The sequence below is a fragment of the Pecten maximus genome, chromosome 9, assembly GCF_902652985.1.
Source record: "Pecten maximus chromosome 9, xPecMax1.1, whole genome shotgun sequence".
Classification (NCBI taxonomy): domain Eukaryota; kingdom Metazoa; phylum Mollusca; class Bivalvia; order Pectinida; family Pectinidae; genus Pecten; species Pecten maximus.
This window is the reverse complement of record NC_047023.1, coordinates 3,696,502-3,719,031: the sequence shown is the minus strand read 5'-3', so window position 1 is coordinate 3,719,031 and position 22,530 is coordinate 3,696,502. Positions and strand designations below refer to the sequence as shown.

The 22,530-nt window shown below is 35.0% G+C and overlaps 1 protein-coding gene across 4 annotated transcripts in view; it reads left to right on the top strand.

Annotated features, from left to right (window-relative positions):
* The window catches only part of LOC117334624 (unconventional myosin-IXa-like), a 123,056-nt gene that overhangs the window by 82,322 nt on the left and 18,204 nt on the right, over nt 1–22,530 (top strand). For 2 of the 4 annotated variants that reach the window (XM_033894336.1, XM_033894334.1), the window contains 15 exons: nt 1,610–1,799; nt 5,464–5,547; nt 7,131–7,423; nt 7,690–7,806; nt 8,421–8,654; nt 9,338–9,443; nt 9,837–9,910; nt 11,664–11,750; nt 14,420–14,615; nt 14,853–14,981; nt 16,459–16,564; nt 17,808–17,939; nt 18,188–18,317; nt 18,551–18,675; nt 19,113–19,264. In XM_033894336.1, coding sequence (XP_033750227.1) covers nt 1,610–1,799; nt 5,464–5,547; nt 7,131–7,423; nt 7,690–7,806; nt 8,421–8,654; nt 9,338–9,443; nt 9,837–9,910; nt 11,664–11,750; nt 14,420–14,615; nt 14,853–14,981; nt 16,459–16,564; nt 17,808–17,939; nt 18,188–18,317; nt 18,551–18,675; nt 19,113–19,264 — 2,155 coding nt within the window. Of the gene's footprint in view, nt 1–1,609; nt 1,800–3,013; nt 3,098–5,463; nt 5,548–7,130; nt 7,424–7,689; nt 7,807–8,420; nt 8,655–9,337; nt 9,444–9,836; nt 9,911–11,663; nt 11,751–14,419; nt 14,616–14,852; nt 14,982–16,458; nt 16,565–17,807; nt 17,940–18,187; nt 18,318–18,550; nt 18,676–19,112; nt 19,265–22,530 lie in introns of all 4 variants that reach the window. The other 2 variants (XM_033894333.1, XM_033894335.1) reach the window with 2 other exon arrangements.

Here is a 22,530-nt window from a genome sequence, read left to right as displayed (position 1 = left end):
AACCTCTTCGAGTATATCATAGTCTGATAAAAACTAAATAAACGACCTTGAACTTTGTGATATTGAACCTGTGATAAGTTTTCATTATTTCCTGTTCAGAGCTTCTTATACCTCATAGCTTGGCAGAGGTATTGTAACAGTTTGTGTTGATTTTGAGATATAACCTAGTTTCATGCTGATATAATTATATTGAATTTATCGGTTTGGAATGGCTTCATTTTGGAGGATTATAGTTTCATGTTAGCTGCACAAAAGTTGTATTTTGCTCGATTCTTAAATTAAGATTTTGATGTTATATTAAGACTTGCTGTGTTAAGTTCCTGTACATGTGGTCAGTGGTTGGGTGTATATGGCTAGAAGTCTTGTGCATGAACTGCAACTTCCTTTCCCTGCATGATGCTGAATGCTGCCTGAAAATAATTTATCTCTTTGTTTTCAAGATCAAAGTATTTCTGTATTGTTTTCAAAACTGTATTTTTCATTAAATTGGCCGGTATTGCAATCCTTTTGTTCATATATTAATTAAGTTGTGTACATTGCATGCTGAGATGACATTCTATAACAGAATATATAGAGTTCAAGGCATATAGTGTTGGCATTCTGAAGCAGCTTTGTCTGTTGTATTCTGACGAAGCTTTGTCAAAATAATTATGTACCAGAGATGAATTTGAAATTCAACCAGAATGCACATTGCATTGTTCATCAAACCCTGTTTCGGTACAGCAGCTGGAAATACAACAAAAATTTACTGTCATTATTCTGACTGTACAAATCAATAACTGTCTATAAAGTTCTGATCAGGACGGTTATTATTTTAGAATCAGCTATGTGAGAATTTATTACATCATTTGGACGGTTATTATTTTAGAATCAGGTATGCGAGAATTTATTACATCATTTGTAAGTATGAAGCAAAGTGAAAAGTTACAAGTAGCGTAATGCCCTATATAGGTAGATATAACTGAATTTTGTGGCATTTCTGTCGTAATAACACTGATGATACAGAAGGAACTCTGCTGACATAGGTATAAATACATGTATGTACGCATTAATTACATCTCATGCAAATGAAGATTTTTTTACCTAAAAGTAGGTTTTCGACTTTTCCTGTTAAGTAAACAAGATAACTGAGGATTACTGTTTCTGAGCTGCTTGGAAATATTCATAACTGTTAACATGTCGGTCTTTTACTGCTGAAAGATTTATCAAAAACTTCCTTTATTCAGTTGTCTCCCTATAATCATATTGCTATGAGATCAAATTTACTTGGAAAAGGAAATTCATTTTAAATGAATTAATCAATTATTGATTTAAATTAGTGATCATATTATAACATTGCTTGAAGTTTAAAAGGAGTCAGCATCCAATCCTTAGGTACCAGGAACTTTTTTGTATTCATTGCTACATATGAATAACTGTAAATATTTCAAGTTATTTTTATTTGAACTACATATGTACAAAGTTTGAGAGTTAGATAAACTATGTCATTACGAACTTTTCACTGTCTTATATTCCTTTGTAATCTTGTTTATATGTAGGAGGGTGTGAGACTGAAGTGTGATTTAAGTTAGTTATGAGATATTGATGTGATGTATGACCCTTGGTTTAGGAATCTTCACCTACTAGTCCCGACACCATTGTGATATCCCGAGATAAACTCCAGGAAATTGACGACTGCCTCAAGAAAAACAAGGACCGACAGGAGCTCCCAGCACAACCACTATCTCCTACCGGTGACTTCTCCAAAAACCGCAGTCCGTTCCGCCGGGCGCGGCGACAATTCAAGAATATTATGGGAGGTGAAGTATATAGGTTTTCACCCCTTATATAAATGTCTGTCTTTTTACAGAAATTCATTTTACTTCAAATGAATGTTCATTGAGCTCCACCTTTGAATATTCACCTTAACTTAGCGAGTAGAGGTAATTATTTGTCATTCTCCTGTATGTACATCCGTTTATATGTAAATCAGTATATCTTTAACTATCAGCACTGGTGAAGTGGTTTCTGATTTATTATTTTACTTTCATTTTCAATGTATTTTATACTGGAAATGTTTGTTTAGTTCTGTGTAAATCAATGGCAAATCATGTGCTGTGTAGTTATACATACTCCAAATTACTTGCAGTGAGTTTTAACGACAAAATAATTAGTTTTTGTGAAATTGTATAAATGAAAAATTATAATTTCTTATATTAATCATCAACAAAACAAATTTCTGTTGTTTCATGTTTATTTCACAAAAATTAAATCCTGTAATTTTCAAAGAGTATATTTTACTAAAGCTCACTGTAGGTACATTTGATTGAACCCTTCCTGAAGCCTTGATATTAGTGCTGAAGTGGTTGTAGGGGGCTGTTAGCTAGCTGTGTGTGGTAGAACTGTTGTCCTCTGTTGTCTGTGACAGTACTGAGAAGTAGTCTGGGGTCACCAGCTGGCCTGCTAGTCTCTGTCACCAGCTGGCCACCTAGTCTCTGTCACCAGCTGGCCTGCTAGTCTCTAAGGCGTTTTCTCACTAAGTATTTGTCCCCACAGTTTTCAAACAAAATTGTTTCAGTCTTGTTGAATTTCAAAAAGTTTTTATTCAATTTTTTTTTTTTTTCAATTTATTGAAATAGTGAACTTCATGTAAGGTATACATTTACTATACATGACTATGTCTATGATCTTTCTGCATTTCAATGTCTATAATTTCTACCGAAAATGAGATAATGTCTCAATACATGTACATTCAAGATTTTTCATTGCATCAATTGTAAATTTATACAAAAAGTAAATATATGAAAGTCTTAAGTGTTGTAGGCAAACAAAATTTAAAAAAAAAAAAAAAAAAAAATCAATAGATTTCTGTTCTGTTTAACATAAAATAGGTAATTCTATAATAAAGTTTGCTGCTAGACCCCATCAACTCATCATTGTCTGTGTAAAAAGGCTGATCTGTTTCTGTAAACTCATAGTGTCAGGAGGATGTGTTGTTGATGAATTCCCTGATTATTCTGTTTCACAAAACTAGATTTGAAGGAGTCCAATAAGAGTTGCAATGCTTATCACCTAATGCGCCATAGACCATCATTACGATTCCTCCATAGGGAGAAGAGTGAGTAAGACCCAAGTGTTCTGGGCATGAAATTTGAAACTGACTATAATGGTTACTAAGTTACCAGCCACGCTTTAATCCAACTGTACTCTGATTGGCTAAGAGTTGGCGGATGTTTTTTTGGAATGAGCTTATGCCTATGAGAAACCCTTGCATGGCGTCTTCCAAGGTTGGAATGGAATATCCTGTTGGCCCTGTACTAGATTGTTTTACGAGTTTTGTATTCAGTCTGTATGTGTGTACATGGATGAACTGACAAATGTTCGTAGTTGTATATATTACTGTAGGTTTGTGTGACGGTCATTACTAGTGTAGTTGTAGTAGTAGTGGTAGTTTTGTAATACTTTAACACCTTTTTCTGTAGGAATTAAGTCAACACATTTATTGTCTATGATAGGTTTGTATGACTTTCACATTGCAACCCTCTGTCTGCCCGAGTCATGTCTCAGCTGTCATCAGTCTACCTTGTGGAGAGCATGCATCTTGAGCATGTGCATTCAGCATTGCCTCTGACGGCCTTTCAGTATTTCAGTATATAAACTGTGTATACATATATATATATACATCACATAACCATTGGCCGTGGCCACCTATTACGGTTTATATACATTATATATACTTTCGTATACTTGTGGATAATGGATGAGATCATTGAATTTCTTACTGACTATATTTGGGGGGACGGGGTGAAAAAATGGCTGATGTTTCATAATAAAGTTGTTTCGTGTTTTTTTCCTGTATGATAAATAATGGCGATATAATACTATACGTAGTTTGGCCTTATCATAATGTCATTTTCACTGCTTCAGATTTGCCTGTTCCTGCAATTTTTGTATCCATTCTTTTAACATGATCAGGTATTGAAATGAGTAAAAACTCTGATGAAACTAGAGTGTTTCAGAGAAAATACTATTGATTTTAGAGGTTTCTGAATAAAAGGTTGCTGTGAAGTAAATTTCTGAATCAAAGATGCTGTGAAGTAAGAGATTTCTGAATAAAAGTTAGCTGTGAAGTAAGAGATTTCGGAATCAAAGATGGCTGTGAAGTAAGAGATTTCTAAATAAAAGGCAGCTGTGAAGTAAGAGATTTCTAAATAAAAGTAAGCTGTGAAGTAAGAGATTTCGGAATCAAAGATGCTGTGAAGTAAGAGATTTCGGAATAAAAGGTGACTGAAGTAAGAGATTTCGGAATCAAAGATGGCTGCGAAGTAAGAGATTTCTAAATAAAAGGTAGCTGTGAAGTAGGAGATTTCGGAATCAAAGATGGCTGCGAAGTAAGAGATTTCTAAATAAAAGGTTGCTGTGGAGTAAGAGATTTCTGAATAAAAGATTGCTGTGAAGTAAGAGATTTCTGAATCAATGGAACTGTGAGGTAAGAGAGATCTGAATCAAGGATGGCTGTGAAGTAAGAGATTTCTGAATCAAGGATGGCTGTGAAATAAGAGATTTCGGAATAAAAGGTTGCTGTGAGGTAGATTTCTGAATCAAATGTTGCTGTGAAGTTACGAAACGAGATTTCTGAATCAATTTTAACTGTGAAGAAAGAGATTTCTGAATAAAAGGTTGCTGTGAAGTAACAGGTTTCTGAATAAAAGGTTGCTGTGAAGTAAAAGAGATTTCTGAATTGGAAATGTGATAATGTGCAGGACTTTTGTATTCATTGGAATAGGAAAAGCAGAGAACAGCTCTAGATGTTAATCTCATTGAAGGTGTTATTTATTCTTCACAAAGTAAAAAATGAAGAAAGTATTACATAAACATTCCTCTAAAAATAATCAACTTCATTGTGTTGCTATTCTACTGGTAGGAACATGTTTCTACTTTATACATTACACTTTTAAATTGCTGTTTGTGTTTTCTATATCACTCCATTCTAAAATGTGAAGAAAAGAAATTGAAGGATTGGTTAAACAAACAGATATTAATCATAGTTCTCCTCAGTAAAGGAACATTTGAAGAAAATGTATATACATCCAAAAACGATATATAGTATTAAACAACATGGTATATGACATGTCCATACACACATAATACAGAGATAAATGGTGTTGTTTTCAAGGAGTTTTATTTTAACCATTTTTTTTTTCCTGGATAGAATAAATTCATGAAAAAATGTTACCTTGAAATGAATTTATTGGAGAATCTGATGTTTTATTTCAGATTTTCTCTATAAAATTAGTTTTTTTTATTCAGATTTTTGGTATATTGGCAAAAAATCGAAAAAAATTCCCGACTGTTACAGTAACTAATTCAAGTATTTATGTGAAAACCTGAAATAAACATGTCCCAGGGATATTTGTTTTGGTGTTGAGAGAACAGTGGCGTACAACACAATTGTCATTACTATTGGAGAATCTTCTTATACAGCTAACAAGAAAGGAAAGAAGGACTCGCAGGATGACAGCGATGAAGACGAAGTCTTACAACATGGTCCAGAGCTCCATACAAGAAGTACGTAACCTGATGGCCCTGTATGATATACTAGTACTATGATATATATGATAGGTACAGACATTTTCCAACCTATCACGGTCAGTTTGGACAATTCATTCCACTCACGATTGAACTATGTTATATTGGTCATGTATGCATGAGGATTTGGAAATGTCAAGTGTTGTGTCAATACTAGGTTGTGACAGTCGGGCTGAGTCAGTGTATAATCCTCGACACCAAGGTAGGTAATTATACTGATGACTGGTGTATAATCCTCGACACCAAGATAGGTAATTATACTGACGACTGGTGTATAATCCTCGGCACCAAGGTAGGTTATTATACTGACGACTGGTGTATAATCCTCGACACCAAGGTAGGTAATTATACTGACGACTGGTGTATAATCCTCGACACCAAGATAGGTAATTATACTGACGACTGGTGTATAATCCTCGGCACCAAGGTAGGTTATTATACTGACGACTGGTGTATAATCCTCGACACCAAGGTAGGTAATTATACTGACGACTCGGTGTATAATCCTCGGCACCAAGGTAGGTAATTATACTGATGACTGGTGTATAATCCTCGACACCAAGATAGGTAATTATACTGATGACTGGTGTATAATCCTCGACACCATGGTAGGTAATTATACTGACGACTCGGTGTATAATCCATGGCACCAAGGTAGGTAATTATACTGATGACTGGTGTATAATCCTCGGCACCAAGGTAGGTAATTATACTGACGACTCGGTGTATAATCCTCGGCACCAAGGTAGGTAATTATACTGATGACTCGGTGTATAATCCTCGACACCAAGATAGGTAATTATACTGATGACTGGTTTATAATCCTCGACACCAAGGTAGGTAATTATACTGATGACTGGTGTATAATCCTCGACACCAAGGTAGGTAATTATACTGACGACTCGGTGTATAATCCTCGGCACCAAGGTAGGTAATTATACTGATGACTGGTGTATAATCCTCGACACCAAGGTAGGTAATTATACTGACGACTCGGTGTATAATCCTCGGCACCAAGGTAGGTAATTATACTGACGACTCGGTGTATAATCCTCGGCACCATGGTAGGTAATTATACTGACGACTGGTGTATAATCCTCGGCACCAAGATAGGTAATTATACTGACGACTTAAATAGTCTGAATGAAAAAAAGAGGATGAAAATAACCATTACAGAGGAAATATCTGAAGAATTCATATCAGACTTAAAAATAGAAAGTTTGTAGCTTGTTTTGTAACTTCAGTATACAGCTGAAGTAACAAAACAAGCTACTCCTGAGAGAATATGTGTTTGTGTTTCAAACAAACCAATATATCAGGTTAGGTTATTGTATTGTTTAAAAATTGAACATTATTATATTGATATAGATATTAAAAAAAAAAAAAAATCTTTTAATATGTTTTTTATTTGCCAATTTAACTACCGAGGCCAGTATTATGATAATGGCTGTTGGTAGTGTTCACCCAGGAATCAGCTTCCTTACAAATGTATTCTTTCAACACTTAATTAAAATCATCAAAATAGAAAGCCCCATTATTTTAGAGATTTTTTTTTTTCCCAGTTGGTGTATCAGTGTTACCGGTAGGAGAGTTATCTGCCCCTAAATCCCCAACAGTCAGGAAGGGGTCAGTACAAGGTTCCCAGGAAGATATAAGCTCCAGTGCTGATCGACCTGACCGCAAAGGTAGAAAGAAACGCCAGGACCGGAAGCCTGCTGAGCTGGAGAAGAAGTCGTCGTCACCTCAGAGAAACGAGTGGACCCTGGCTGGTACCTCCCTGTGGCAGTACCCTGAGGAACTAGGTCTCAAGGACATCTCCGAGATCTCACAGCTTGATGAGTTCATTCATAAAAAAGTAGGTTTGGTAAAAAAAAAAATCAGTTAAACCTTTAGGAATAGATTCATTTAGTTCAAATGAGTACAGAATTTGGAAAAGAAGAAAAAAAAATCCATAAACTGATGCATTACTGTTGTGTAGTGTAAATGTAATGAATTTGATTATTTGTTAAGATAAAACTCAATGAGAGACTTCGTAAAATTTCAGCATAAATTCTATTATTCAAAATCTCCACATAAATTCTATTATTCAAAGGATAATGTGTCTTTGTTTGGGGTTTTCAGCTTTTAGCTTATAATAAAGACTGTTCCAGAAGAGATACAATATTTGATGCTGTTTTTAAACGATCACTGAGGGAGTTCCACATAGAGATGCAAGCTCTTATATCAGTGGAGAAAAAGGTAAGTGATTCGTTAAACACTATCACCGTACAGGTGTTGGTCCGAGATATCGGGGAGGTGTCGGTCTGAGATATTCTATAGAACCACAGATATTGAATATATTTACAATTTTTTTCTGTAAATGCTTTCAAACAAATTTACCTGTATTACCTGTACCTACACTATCTTAATACAGGTAAATTTGTTTGAAATCTTTTACAGAAAATTTTTGTAAATATTTCAGTTTGGATGAAAATACAGTTTTGTTACACTGCCAATCATTGGTATGGACGTTATGTAGGAGTTTGGTGTTTAAATGAAGGAGATATACTCAGGAACTTTAAAAGTGAAAGCCAAATAAGAACTATGTCACTTTGTACTGTAGTAAGATGTAAAATAAAATGAGGGCATTTTTGTGGATTTGGTAAAAACCAAAAACATGCTACAATATTAAGAATATGTTTGTGGAAAAAATAGTTTGATGGCCATTTAAAAACATGATAAAACTTTGAAAATTGCTGTTCTTCAATTTGACAGAAATTTTGTTAATTAATTTAAAAGAATTTTTTATGCTTTTTATTAGCCTTAATATTCTCTATATGGAATAACAAAATTATAAGTTTGTGTTATTACAGAAAATAGAGGTACATGTGCCATATCGAGACATCTTCGCTAAGTTTGTCCACACCTTGGATGCTGAAGTGAAGGCCGAGGGGACGAATGCCTCTTTCCCTGTTACCATGGGAATCAATGCTTTCCGTGGCTTCCTGGACGAGTTCATCAAGAATCATAAGAAAGAAAAGAAAAAGGAAGACAGAAAAACGGAAAGCAGGGCACAGAAACGAGAAAACAAGAAGAAAGATGTTTTGGTATGTGTTCAGCCGTATTAGCTGTGGGTATGATACCTGATCTATCTGTTGGTCAGGTCATCTCACACTTCATTTAGACTCCTCAGTGATGTCCATTTCTCGGTCAATAAACTTTTTGCTTGTAGATCCTCTTCAGGTTGATCATTGAGGTTACAGAGTTATATCTGGTAATTTTTTCAAATTCCTGATATTTTATGGACTTGATTAACTATTTTGTTGCAAATTCACCAGGCTCTATCCTGAATGTTTGTATGCTCATTTTAGCCCCTGTCCATCATAAAAAGAGCAGGGACGATACATGTTTCACAATATAGCAGATATTGTTCATTTCAACTGTAAAATGAAGTTAGCAGCGACATCAAAAGATCTATTGTGCAATTTCATTTCCTCTAAAACACTTTATTTTCAAAGAGGTCATATGGATCTTACCAAAAATGTTGAAGCCTGGCTACAGAGGCTGTGATAATCAGCATTTCAATTTGTCCTGCCAAAAATATCCCATGTTATCTGTGGTATTGTAAAAATGATATTTCCTGTCTTGATGTCAGTAACTGGTATTGTAAATACAAGATTTCCTGCCTTGATGTAAGTAACTGGTATTGTAAATATGATATTTCCTCTCTTGATGTAAGAAACTGGTATTGTAAATACGTAGAAACCATTAATAATTTATGATTTTCCAGGAATACCAAGGACACAAGTTCAGCCAGGTACAGTTTGGTATCCCTACGTTTTGTGAATTCTGCAATAATATCATCTGGATTATGGAGAAGGGGAGTGTCTGTCAAGGTAGATAACTCTTTGTGTTTCTTTTAGTCAGTTGTGTTTAGTACCAGGTAATATTTTTTGACAATTTCTTAAGGAGTGAACCAGTTAGGTATAACATGCCTGAAAATGACATTATTTTTATTGGATAAAAAACAGTTATTTTTAATCGAAGTTTAAATTTTTTTCAGGATGTAAAATATCTTTTATAACATTGAGTCAAATGACAATATCAATAGAGATGTGATTTGGTACACCTGGTGTTACCTAAACAGAGGGTATATGAGAATGATGGTCGTACTTAGAGCAAAGTGTTACATATACAGAGGGTATATGAGAATGATGGTCGTACTTAGAGCAAAGTGTTACATATACAGAGGGTATATGAGAATGATGGTTGTTATTCTTGTCTTTCAGTTTGTAAATATACCTGTCATCGGAAGTGTGTAACGAAATCAAGCAACACGTGCAAAGGTGTTCACGATACGCAGGTAAATATACTGACAACAAATACTCTGTACACATCTTACACTCCCAGTTGGGAATCATGTCCTTCACCCTAGTCTGTCATTCATCTCCTGAACGCACGTTTTGGTGTGTGTATCACATACAGGTCCATCACATGTGAACCATTGATTCAGGCTAAGAAGCTTACACCTCTTTATTTTTTCACAAGTTTTACTTCATTTTAAACAAGAGGCCATGGTGACATCAGTAAAGGTGTAAACTTGAATTCTGGTTTCAGATAAAGTCTTTAAGACAATAGGACATTGCCAGAGAGATAAATCAATTCATATATTAGATCAAGGTGACAGCTTATATTCCAGGATTCAAGACGATAGCCGAATCCATTGATTGACAGAAACATTCATTTCTATCATGCCACCGTTGTTTTTACACAAGTTAAAGTGTGCAGTGTGTCTGCTGCAGTAGTCTCTCCTTGCAATCCCCCTCCCCAATGTTTTTTTTCGGCCACTCATTTTTCTTTCGAGCCTTGTAACAGTGGTCCTGTGTATTACCTGCCATGTTTGAAAGGACAGAGAATGCGAGGCAGGAAAACTTACAGTACTCCGAGGTTATAAATTTGGGAAATTGACAATCAAGTTGTTCTTAAGATAGAATAGAAGAGGTTTGCTGGCCATCAGGAGATCATTCAAAGGGTATCTAGAAATTGACAAAAGTTTATTGAGTTTTTTTCCCCCAAGAAAATCACAGCCATTGAAATGTTACCAGGATGAATATCAGGACATGCCCTTCCTTTACAAATTTTTTGTTCACAAATATCTGCTAATTAGGAGGTTTAGTAATACAAATGATGAAAATTATGACTATCGAAATGCCTGTCAAAATGTTTGGTTTTGTAAATAGTTATGGAGTTGTTGCCCCTTTTCTGGATTTTAAGGTCATTGGGAGAGGTCGGAGTTTTTGAGTTTTCTAAGGAACTTCGTTGACATCATCATATCATGATATTGGTTGTGCTGGCATTAGCTATGCTGTATGATGACTCAATGGTTTCGGGAAGAGTTGTTGCCCTTTATTTTTGTAGAATAATAATTTTGTCCAGAGATCTCTTCTTTCAGTTTAGGACCTCTTAACTATCATGATATACTTTCTTCACAGAGTTTTGATTGATGATGACATCAATGTATTTGTATGCATTTTGAATCAAGAATGTATATCAGTCTGAATTTGGCATGGAATGGTATATATTGTCCCGCCCGCTGTAGTTTTTTCTTCCCACATCTATGAAATTCTATGAAATGATGATAGTATCCTAAAGTGAAAAAATTAAACTTGAAATACTGCGTCAGTTGTCAATCTTGTTTAGAGAAACAGAAATGAAGTACGACTGGTCGTTAATGGGGCTGTTAAGTTGATTCATAGGAAATTGCGAGTATAGAGAGCAGAATGAATATTTTGAGGTTTTGCAGATGATATCAATATTGGTAGACATGGAACTGGTGCTCGTGATCGTCCTTAGGTTGGTCATTAGTGGACTAAATATTATCAACAGACACCAAATTACATAATAGAAAATCAATGCTAAAGAAATTACTCAATACATGCATATGAAGCATATTTGGAACATGGATGACGTCAAATAGTGTAAGGTTTATAATGTATAGCCCTGATAAAATAGTTTGGACTGCATGCTTCAAGAACTGAAACAGCATCTTTGACTTTGCCCCTATTTTCTGATTGAAATATGAGATTAGATGAATCTTTATGTACATGATTTTTCAGACTGACACGGTTGAATCGTCCACCACAAAAGTTCCTACAGGACATAGGGTTCAGTCCCTTGTCCTTCGCCTAAACCTTATGGCCGAGGTTGTTATTGGTTTGCTGAATACGCACCTATTAATGTTGTTACTTGTCGAGGTCACAAGAGAGTTTGTCCACTGCAAACCTAACAAATATTTAGTCGCTTAACCCAATTAGTACAATCAAAATTAATTTAAATCCCAAAAAATTTATAGTTTTCAGAGAAAAAGAAATATGGACAGATTGTTGGAAAGTTTTTTTGTTTTAGTCCTGGTTTCTGTGTACAATACTTGACTGTGTGCCCACAATGTAGATAAACCTAGCAAATACTTTATTAGGAGATTGTAGCTGCACTCAGTTTTTTATAAATTCTAAATATAGAATTATATCTGTTTTTGATCAATCTTTACCAGTAGAGTATCGTATAATGTGGTTCCGTCTCAGATTTCATGGAACTATACTTCTAGATCAGCCGAGGGGGAAACTTTTTCACCATAAGTTTTTAAAGTATTTGCTATGTTTATGTGTAGTCGATGCAATGTGATTGGTTCCTGTCACATGACAATCGTACCTAACCATGTTTGTGTGATTGGTCTATCTTCGTTCCTGTGCTTGACAGTACTACCGTTGGGATCAGTTCAATTGCTGCTTTCATTCAGGCTTAGGGGAGCACTTGACCGGTCTGTTTGTGAGTTATATTTACCTGGATATATATCATCCACGACTTTGATGTTGTCATTTCAGTTGCTAACATTTCTTTTCTTTTCAGTTTGTTTGACCGCTGTGATGATATTTTTTTTTGCTTAGATTTTCTTCTCCGCTAAGATCATTTAATTTGTTCATCGTCTTTCATCACCAATCGTATACATCCTACCATTTTGTGATTAAACAACTTGTAGGTCTTCTTTAATCATGGAAATCTTTAAATTCAAATTTGTATTCTGGGGAAACACAGCTCAAGTTGGAACAAATTAAGCATAATCTGAGAACTATTAAACAAGAGTGTGTTGGTATAATGGAGGATTATGATGGTCCCACACCACAGATTGCATGTGACCTTGGTGTTGGATGTATCTTGTGACAAAAATAGATCACTGAAATTAGATCAATGCTTCGTGGTAAAGGTTACCACTTTTATATTGTGTAAGTCTGTAGATGAGGTTCCCTTTATCATAATTATGTTGCAAAAGCAAGCACTTGTTTGATTTTATTGCTATTTTTTTAATATTGATTTTTTTGCTTTTGTTTTTTTTTCTCAATCCTAGCTGCTTAAGTTGATTTCCTTTTTATTACCTTTGTGATGTAATTGTGATTGAAAAACCTATTCTGCTTCATTATTAAGTATTTTTAATATTAATAAATATCATCTGGAATTATTTCCACAGTTCGGTCTCACTGATTACACAGATTTAGTGTATAGCACCAGCACGGTGTTACTTTTGTTGTCGGTGGTAAATATCACTCAGTGTTTAACGTGCTAACTGTTACGTCATTCTCGCAGCCCTCGTGTGCACCCCTTTCTTATATTGCTGTTTTCCTGTACCCATATTGTACACACGTGTCCAATGTAAATGTATCGTGAATTTCAATATATTTTACATTGACCTTCCAAAATATATTAATAATATCAAACCACTTATAGCATTATTACTTTCATTTTCCATTTATTTTACATTGACCAATCAAAATATCTTAACAATACCAAACCACTGTTAGCATTGTTATTTATATTTTACATTTATTTTACACTGACTTATCAAAATATCTTAACAATATCAAACCACTGTTAGCATTGTTACTTTCATTTTCCATTTATTTTAGACTGACCTGTTAAATTATCATAATATTATCAAACCATGCACTGTTATAGTAGTAACCATAATACAAAAATGTCCTTTTAATGAAAGAAAATAGAACAAAAATGTTGATTTTTGAGATCATTTCTGAATTTAAAGCTTAATTTACAACAGGTATTGATTAGTGTTTCAGGGTGATATATCCCTAATTTGTGTAGCTTGCAGTGTGTTTATTTTACCATAAACTGCAATATGTCTCCATGCTGGAAATTTGACTAAATTTAACATTTTGGAGTGGATATGTGACAGAATTTAGATATACAGTATTGTAGATACTGGGTAGCTTCAGTGTTGTAGTCCAAATCACAATTTTAAAACATTTGCCTCTTTCTGTTCGAGCATTAATTGGCCACCTGTAAAAGTTTTGTATCAGATTTTATGTCTACACAAGGGTGCACACCATTTTTACTTTCACACTATAATGTTATGTTGATAAAGGTAACGTAGAGAGTTTCACAAGATATTATATCTTACACACGACCCTTCTGTACACTCTCTATACTCACTGTATTTAATCACAAATCACAGGAGGCCAAATAGGATTCTTAGAGTAAAAAAAAAATGAAAAATAGTAAATAAAAGATAAAATAGACTTTATAGCCGGACTAGAATGTTGAGGTGATTTGGTGGTTCGGACAGATAAACAACTTATCTCTCTTTTTGCAAGGTATTAAACTTTTTTTTATCATTGATTCAGCTTTTTTTACCAGTTAATGTAAAGTAACTACATAATGTATAAAAGGCAATATTGAGATGTCCTCTTTCCGTTCATGATTTTTCAATTGAATACGTAGTTTGCAGTTTTGGAAATACATTGTTCTGACAATTCTACAGTATACAAATATCTGTAATGACTTTAATTGCCTTATGATTTTCCAGGCTGGTACGTCCAGGTGTGTTTTTGGTGCTCCGCTAGCTGCTCTTGTCTCGGACAAAGAAAAGATACCTGTGATAATAGGAAAGCTGATCAACTTGGTAGAACTACACGGCCTGTATACTGTAGGTGTTTACCGAAAGAGTGGTGCTAATGCCAAGGTCAAGCTTCTCAAACAGAACCTTGACTGTGGAAAGGAAGGTAAGCTGACATTTAATGTTAATCTTTTGGCACTGAAAGGTTGAGATTTCAGCCATTTTTGCTTTTTGTTTGGGGTTTTCCTTTGAAACAATATTCACAAATCAATTTATATTTATGAAGATTTTGTATAATGGTTCTGTGTTCATTGTAAGTTTTCATGATTCACATATATTGACCATTTTTTCAAATTTGACCGAAGTTGACCTTCTGAGGTTCTTATATTTTGTATTTTTTCAGATTTGACAGATATAGACCTTGTGGAGTTTAACATTCACACTCTAGCCTCCACACTAAAGAAGTACTTTGTAGAACTACCTGAACCTCTACTGACCTTTGACCTTTATGATGATTTCATTAGAACAACAGGTAAGTTATATAAAAATGTATGATATAGTTTTTCAATAATAGATATGCTATCAGTGATAATTCTAATGCTTCACCAAGAAATTTCTGTAACTAATGCCCATCACGGTTCTTGAAATACTATCTTGGTAACCATGACAGGCCACCTAGACATTATGGTGCTAACATTCTTTTTACAAGAATATCCTGGTAAAAGGGTTTTGGACAGTGTATCTTTCTGTGTGTGGGGTTGTTGATATATTAAGTGTATCTTTCTGTGTGTGGGGTTGTTGAGATATTAACTTTGCTTTCTGTGTGTGGGGTTGTTGAGATATAACATGTACTTTCTGTGTAGGGTTGTTGAGATATAATTTGTACTTTCTGTGTGTGGGGTTGTTGATATATTAAGTGTATCTTTCTGTGTGTAGGGTTGTTGATATATTAAGTTTACTTTCTGTGTGTAGGGTTGTTGAGATATAACATGTACTTTCTGTGTGTGGGGTTGTTGAGATATTAACTTTGCTTTCTGTGTGTAGGGTTGTTGAGATATTAAGTTTACTTTCTGTGTGTGGGGTTGTTGATATATTAAGTTTACTTTCTGTGTGTGGGGTTGTTGAGATATTAACTTTGCTTTCTGTGTGTAGGGTTGTTGATATATTAAGTTTACTTTCTGTGTGGGGGGTTGTTGAGATATAACATGTACTTTCTGTGTGTAGGGTTGTTGAGATATTAAGTTTACTTTCTGTGTGTAGGGTTGTTGATATATTAAGTTTACTTTCTGTGTGTGGGGTTGTTGAGATATAACATGTACTTTCTGTGTGTGGGGTTGTTGAGATATTAAGTTTACTTTCTGTGTGTGGGGTTGTTGATATATTAAGTTTACTTTCTGTGTGTAGGGTTGTTGAGATATTAAGTTTACTTTCTGTGTGTAGGGTTGTTGATATATTAAGTTTACTTTCTGTGTGTAGGGTTGTTGAGATATTAAGTTTACTTTCTGTGTGTGGGGTTGTTGAGATATTAAGTTTACTTTCTGTGTGTAGGGTTGTTGATATATTAAGTTTACTTTCTGTGTGTAGGGTTGTTGAGATATTAAGTTTACTTTCTGTGTGTGGGGTTGTTGACATATTAAGTTTACTTTCTGTGTAGGGTTGTTGATATATTAAGTTTACTTTCTGTGTAGGGTTGTTGAGATATTAAGTTTACTTTCTGTGTGTAGGGTTGTTGATATATTAACTTTGCTTTCTGTGTGTAGGGTTGTTGAGATATAACATGTACTTTCTGTGTGTAGGGTTGTTGAGATATTAAGTTTACTTTCTGTGTGTAGGGTTGTTGATATATTAAGTTTACTTTCTGTGTAGGGTTGTTGATATATTAAGTTTACTTTCTGTGTAGGGTTGTTGATATATTAAGTTTGCTTTCTGTGTGTAGGGTTGTTGATATATTAAGTTTACTTTCTGTGTGTAGGGTTGTTGAGATATAACGTGTACTTTCTGTGTAACAGATATCCAGGATGAGAAGGAAAGGATCCAGTCCCTGTATGCTGTTATAGAAAAACTACCCAAGGCCAACTACGACTTGTTTGAGAGGCTTATCTTTCACCTGGCCAGGTATTATTTCATCAAAGTCTGTACATCTTATACCAATGCTTCTACAAAAGTAAAAAAAAAAGAGGTACTTTACACTAAGACAGAAAGTGCTGAGACATTTTAACCACTGTCAATGATTTCACTGTATTCCCGAGTTATTTATTTCACTGTATTCCTGAGTGATTTATTTCACTGTATTCCTGAGTGATTTATTTCACTGTATTCCTGAGTGATTTATTTCACTGTATTCCTGAGTGATTTATTTCACTGTATTCCTGAGTGATTTATTTCACTGTATTCCTGAGTGATTTATTTCACTGTATTCCTGAGTGATTTATTTTACTGTATTCCCGAGTTATTTATTTCACTGTTCCTGAGTTATTTATTTCACTTTATACCACAATACCCTGTGTTATTCAACTCTCAGACCATCAGGTAATCATTACAGCTGTTGATTAACAATCTGTTTATACCACACGTGGTATAAACTCTGTACGCATTTTGATTGGCTAACACGGTGAACTTTGACCAAAGCTGCAATTGTTATTGACGTCATCAATAATCTAATGACGTCACATCACCGGGTCCCGGACGTCACCGGTACACTTTATTTGCATACGCAAAATTGTACTTGGCCACGTTTCCCTTTGATTCAAGCCGATATTATTGTGGTAGAAACCGGTCACATGACTCGAAATTGTTGGATATGGAATTTATTTCACACGAGTAAGTTATTTTTTAAAAGTTGCAAAAAACACTCGCTAAAGCTCGTGTCTTTTGTAACTTTTAAAAAATAACTTACTCGTGTGAAATAAATTCCATATCCAACAACCACTCATTGTGTAACCTCTATGTATTCCTGAGTGATTTATTTCACTGTATTCCTGAGTGATTTATTTCACTGTATTCCCGAGTGATTTATTTCACTGTATTCCGGAGTGATTTATTTCACTGTATTCCCGAGTGATTTATTTCACTGTATTCCCGAGTGATTTATTTCACTGTATTCCTGAGTGATTTATTTCACTGTATTCCTGAGTGATTTATTTCACTGTACTCCTGAGTGATTTATTTCACTGTATTCCTGAGTGATTTAGATAGTTTTTATGACGTCTGATACCTGTAACTGTGCAGACATAGGACTTATATACTGTAACAGTGAGACTACAGAAAGTTATAAAACTCTAGCTTGGACATGACTTTCTTAAAACAAAAAATTTACAGTTCCCAGCTTGTTAACATGAATATGTTGACTGTTTTACAGGGTGGCTCACCACGAGGCCTTCAATAAAATGTCTGTTTCCGGACTGTCCATTATATTTGCCCCATGTCTCCTGCGGACAAGCAAAAACCTACAAGCACAAGACTCCCTTAGTCAGGTTCCAAGGCAGACCAAGTAAGAACAATTTTGCATTAACTATACACATTCCTTTTGCATTTTATAAAAATTCCAATTTTTATTCAATTTGGCAAAATAAGATTCTACTTTCATCTTTGTGATTACCCTGTTTTGTTTTTTGCCTGTGTCTTCAGAACAAAAGATAATGTTTTGTTTAATTCCATTGTCATAAGTTTGTATCAAAAGATTTATAATCATGTGTTGTTAGAATTGACTAAATAAGAATTCTGGGTTTCTCTGTGTAGGGTGATCAACCATATCATACAAGAACAGTTGTATAAGTTGAAATCCACACTGGAAGACATCAGTACACTGGAAACTGCCGCGGAGACGGCTACAGACCGGCTCAATGTTGTCAGGGCCAGCATGAGGAAGGTAGGCCTATAGACTGTCTCTGTTTGGTCAGGGTTAGTAATAAAAGACAGAAGATGAATTTATCAATGACCAATCTGTGCATACAGCTGAATGTCTTCTTTCTTCCAATTAATATGTGAAAAATAACAACATTCAAAAATTACATTGTAACCCACATAATAAGATATCGGACTATTTTAACAAAAGTTAATCTGACTTAGAAAATAAAACTGATGGTTATGACCTTCCTACAGAGTCCAATAGAAGAGAAGAAGCGAGTGTCTGGAGCCTCCGTGACCAGTACCGAGTCCCTCGACGGGATGACACACGCCGAGGAGATGGCACTTCGCTCACACATTCGATCCATCAAAAAGGAAAAGTGGGTATCAACATCAAAATCACATTAACAATTTTTGTCTCTCCTGTATACAATGGAACCTAAGATCATTAATTATATTTTATCTTAATAAGTCAGTGGGGTCACGAAAAAATCTTTGAGATATCCTGAGGAAGACGAGTATATCTTAAAAAGAATTTGTATATAAGCACACCCTTCGAGTTCAGAGTTCAAGATAATGAAGTTTGACTGTACGTGCATAAATATGTGCTTTTTATGTACCATCATTTTACATAAAGATGTACTTTATATATACCATCATTTTGATTTTACTGTATCCTCATAGCCAGCCATGCTAGATATAGACAATTTTACCCAGAATTTGTATTATATCCTCTGTCAAACTTTGACAGTTCACAACATCAACTCGATCAGTCCTCATGTTCACAGTTATATAGCGACTGATTACTCGTTTGCAGAGATAACCTTACGTCCAATTTACCAAATTTGGAATGTCGTCACCTGAGTTCTGATGACGAGGTTCTAAGTACGGATGACATGGACAGTACATACGATACAGCTGATGACTTTGAAGATCAGGAGGAGTATGCTCTGACCTTTGAACTCCCAGGTAAACCAATCTCTTTCTTCGTTTCCTGACACAGGACAGAGGCTATATGATGATCACAAATGTAGCATGTGTGTTTGTGTGTGTAAAGGATGAAGTGTGATTCGATGGTCTATTGAACTCTTAACCTGAACAAATAGAAGTGTTTCTACCTGGCACTGTTTTCTTCAACAAATTCTAGTTCAGTTGTCAGTTTCCTTCAAAATTTGTCTTTGCCTTAGTTTGTTATAATATCATTAATCAAATATCAAAATAAAAAATTATGTTTGTTATAATATCATGGTCAATTTCATGATAAAAACTGAAAGACAGTTTTACTTTCCCATTATCAGTTTTTCTTATGATTTCAAATTCATTGTAATTGGGAATAAACTAAAGATAATGTTAATATATTGATGTTTCCCAGAACTTGATTTTTTTTTTTAGAATTAATTTTCAATCAAAACAGAATCTTTTTGGCAGTGAATTTTTTGAAGGAGGGTAAAGTCTGAATGGACATTTGTTTGAGGAGGCGGGGCCTTGATTTATACTGAAGTTTGATTTAAGTGTTGTAAACTTTCAACATACACTGTTTATGTCGTTGCTTCAGCTTATTGCTGTTTAATCAGCCATGGTAACCTAGTAACAGAAAATAATGGGAACAATTAAGCTTTTTAGTTTGTAGAGGATATTAAATGTCCTTTGGAGGCATAATATTTAGGATTTTGAAGTTTTGAATAACACTTTGATATCCTTTGGTGAGAATTATGATTCAGGAATTGGCTAATGATCTGATTAGAAAATAAGGGGAACATAAATTATAGCTAGGAATATAATGATATAGTTACTGTTGATGAGCAGTTTGAAATCAACCAGATAGAATGACTTCACAGCAGAACATGTTTATATCAAACATATTGATAATATATATGTCACACATACACAAACAACACACCATGTGTCTCTAACACATACACTGTCAAACAACACCATGTGTCTCTAACACATACACTGTCAAACAACACACCATGTGTCTCTCACACACATACACTGTCAAACAACACACCATGTGTCTCGCACACACATACACTGTCAAACAACACACCATGTGTCTCTCACACATACACTGTCAAACAACACACCATGTGTCTCTAACACATACACTGTCAAACAACACACCATGTGTCTCTAACACATACACTGTCAAACAACACACCATGTGTCTCACACACACATACACTGTCAAACAACACACCATGTGTCTCTAACACATACACTGTCAAACAACACACCATGTGTCTCTAACACATACACTGTCAAACAACACACCATGTGTCTCTAACACATACACTGTCAAACAACACCATGTGTCACACACAAATACACTGTCAATCTATACACCATGTCTCACACACAAATACACTGTCAATCTATACACCATGTTACTCACACACAAATACACTGTCAATCTATACACCATGTTACTCACACACAAATACACTGTCAATCTATACACCATGTCTCACACACAAATACACTGTCAATCTATACACCATGTTACTCCTACACAAATACACTGTCAATCTATACACCATGTGTCCCTCACACAAATACACTGTCAATCTATACACCATGTGTCCCTCACACACATACACTGTCAATCTATGCACCATGTTACTCACACACAAATACACTGTCAATCTATACACCATGTTACTCACACACACATACACTGTCAATCTATACACCATGTTACTCACACACACATACACTGTCAATCTATACACCATGTTACTCACACACATACACTGTCAATCTATGCACAATGTGTCCCTCACACAAATACACTGTCAATCTATACACCATGTCTCACACACAAATACACTGTCAATCTATACACCATGTTACTCCCACACACATACACTGTCAATCTATACACCATGTTACTCACACACAAATACACTGTCAATCTATAAACCATGTTACTCGCACACATACACTGTCAATCTATACACCATGTTACTCGCACACATACACTGTCAATCTATGCACCATGTTACTCCCACACAAATACAATGTCAATCTATGCACCATGTTACTCCCACACAAATACACTGTCAATCTATACACCATGTTACTCACACACAAATACACTGTCAATCTATACACCATGTTACTCACACACAAATACACTGTCAATCTATACACCATGTTACTCACACACAAATACACTGTCAAACAACACACCATGTTACTCCCACACAAATACACTGTCAATCTATACACCATGTTACTCGCACACATACACTGTCAATCTATACACCATGTTACTCACACACAAATACACTGTCAATCTATACACCATGTTACTCACACACATACACTGTCAATCTATACACCATGTTACTCACACACAAATACACTGTCAATCTATACACCATGTTACTCACACACAAATACACTGTCAATCTATACACCATGTTACTCACACACAAATACACTGTCAATCTATAAACCATGTTACTCGCACACAAATACACTGTCAATATATGCACCATGTGTCCCTCACACACATACACTGTCAATCTATACACCATGTTACTCACACACAAATACACTGTCAATCTATACACCATGTTACTCACACACAAATACACTGTCAATCTATACACCATGTTACTCACACACAAATACAATATCAATCTATACACCATGTTACTCACACACATACACTGTCAATCTATACACCATGTCTCACACACAAATACACTGTCAATCTATACACCATGTTACTCACACACACATACACTGTCAATCTATACACCATGTTACTCACACACAAATACACTGTCAATCTATACACCATGTTACTCACACACACATACACTGTCAATCTATACACCATGTTACTCACACACATACACTGTCAATCTATACACCATGTTACTCACACACAAATACACTGTCAATCTATACACCATGTCTCACACACAATTACACTGTCAATCTATACACCATGTTACTCACACACACATACACTGTCAATCTATACACCATGTTACTCACACAAATACAATATCAATCTATACACCATGTTACTCACACACATACACTGTCAATCTATACACCATGTCTCACACACAAATACACTGTCAATCTATACACCATGTTACTCACACACACATACACTGTCAATCTATACACCATGTTACTCACACACAAATACACTGTCAATCTATACACCATGTTACTCACACACAAATACACTGTCAATCTATACACCATGTTAC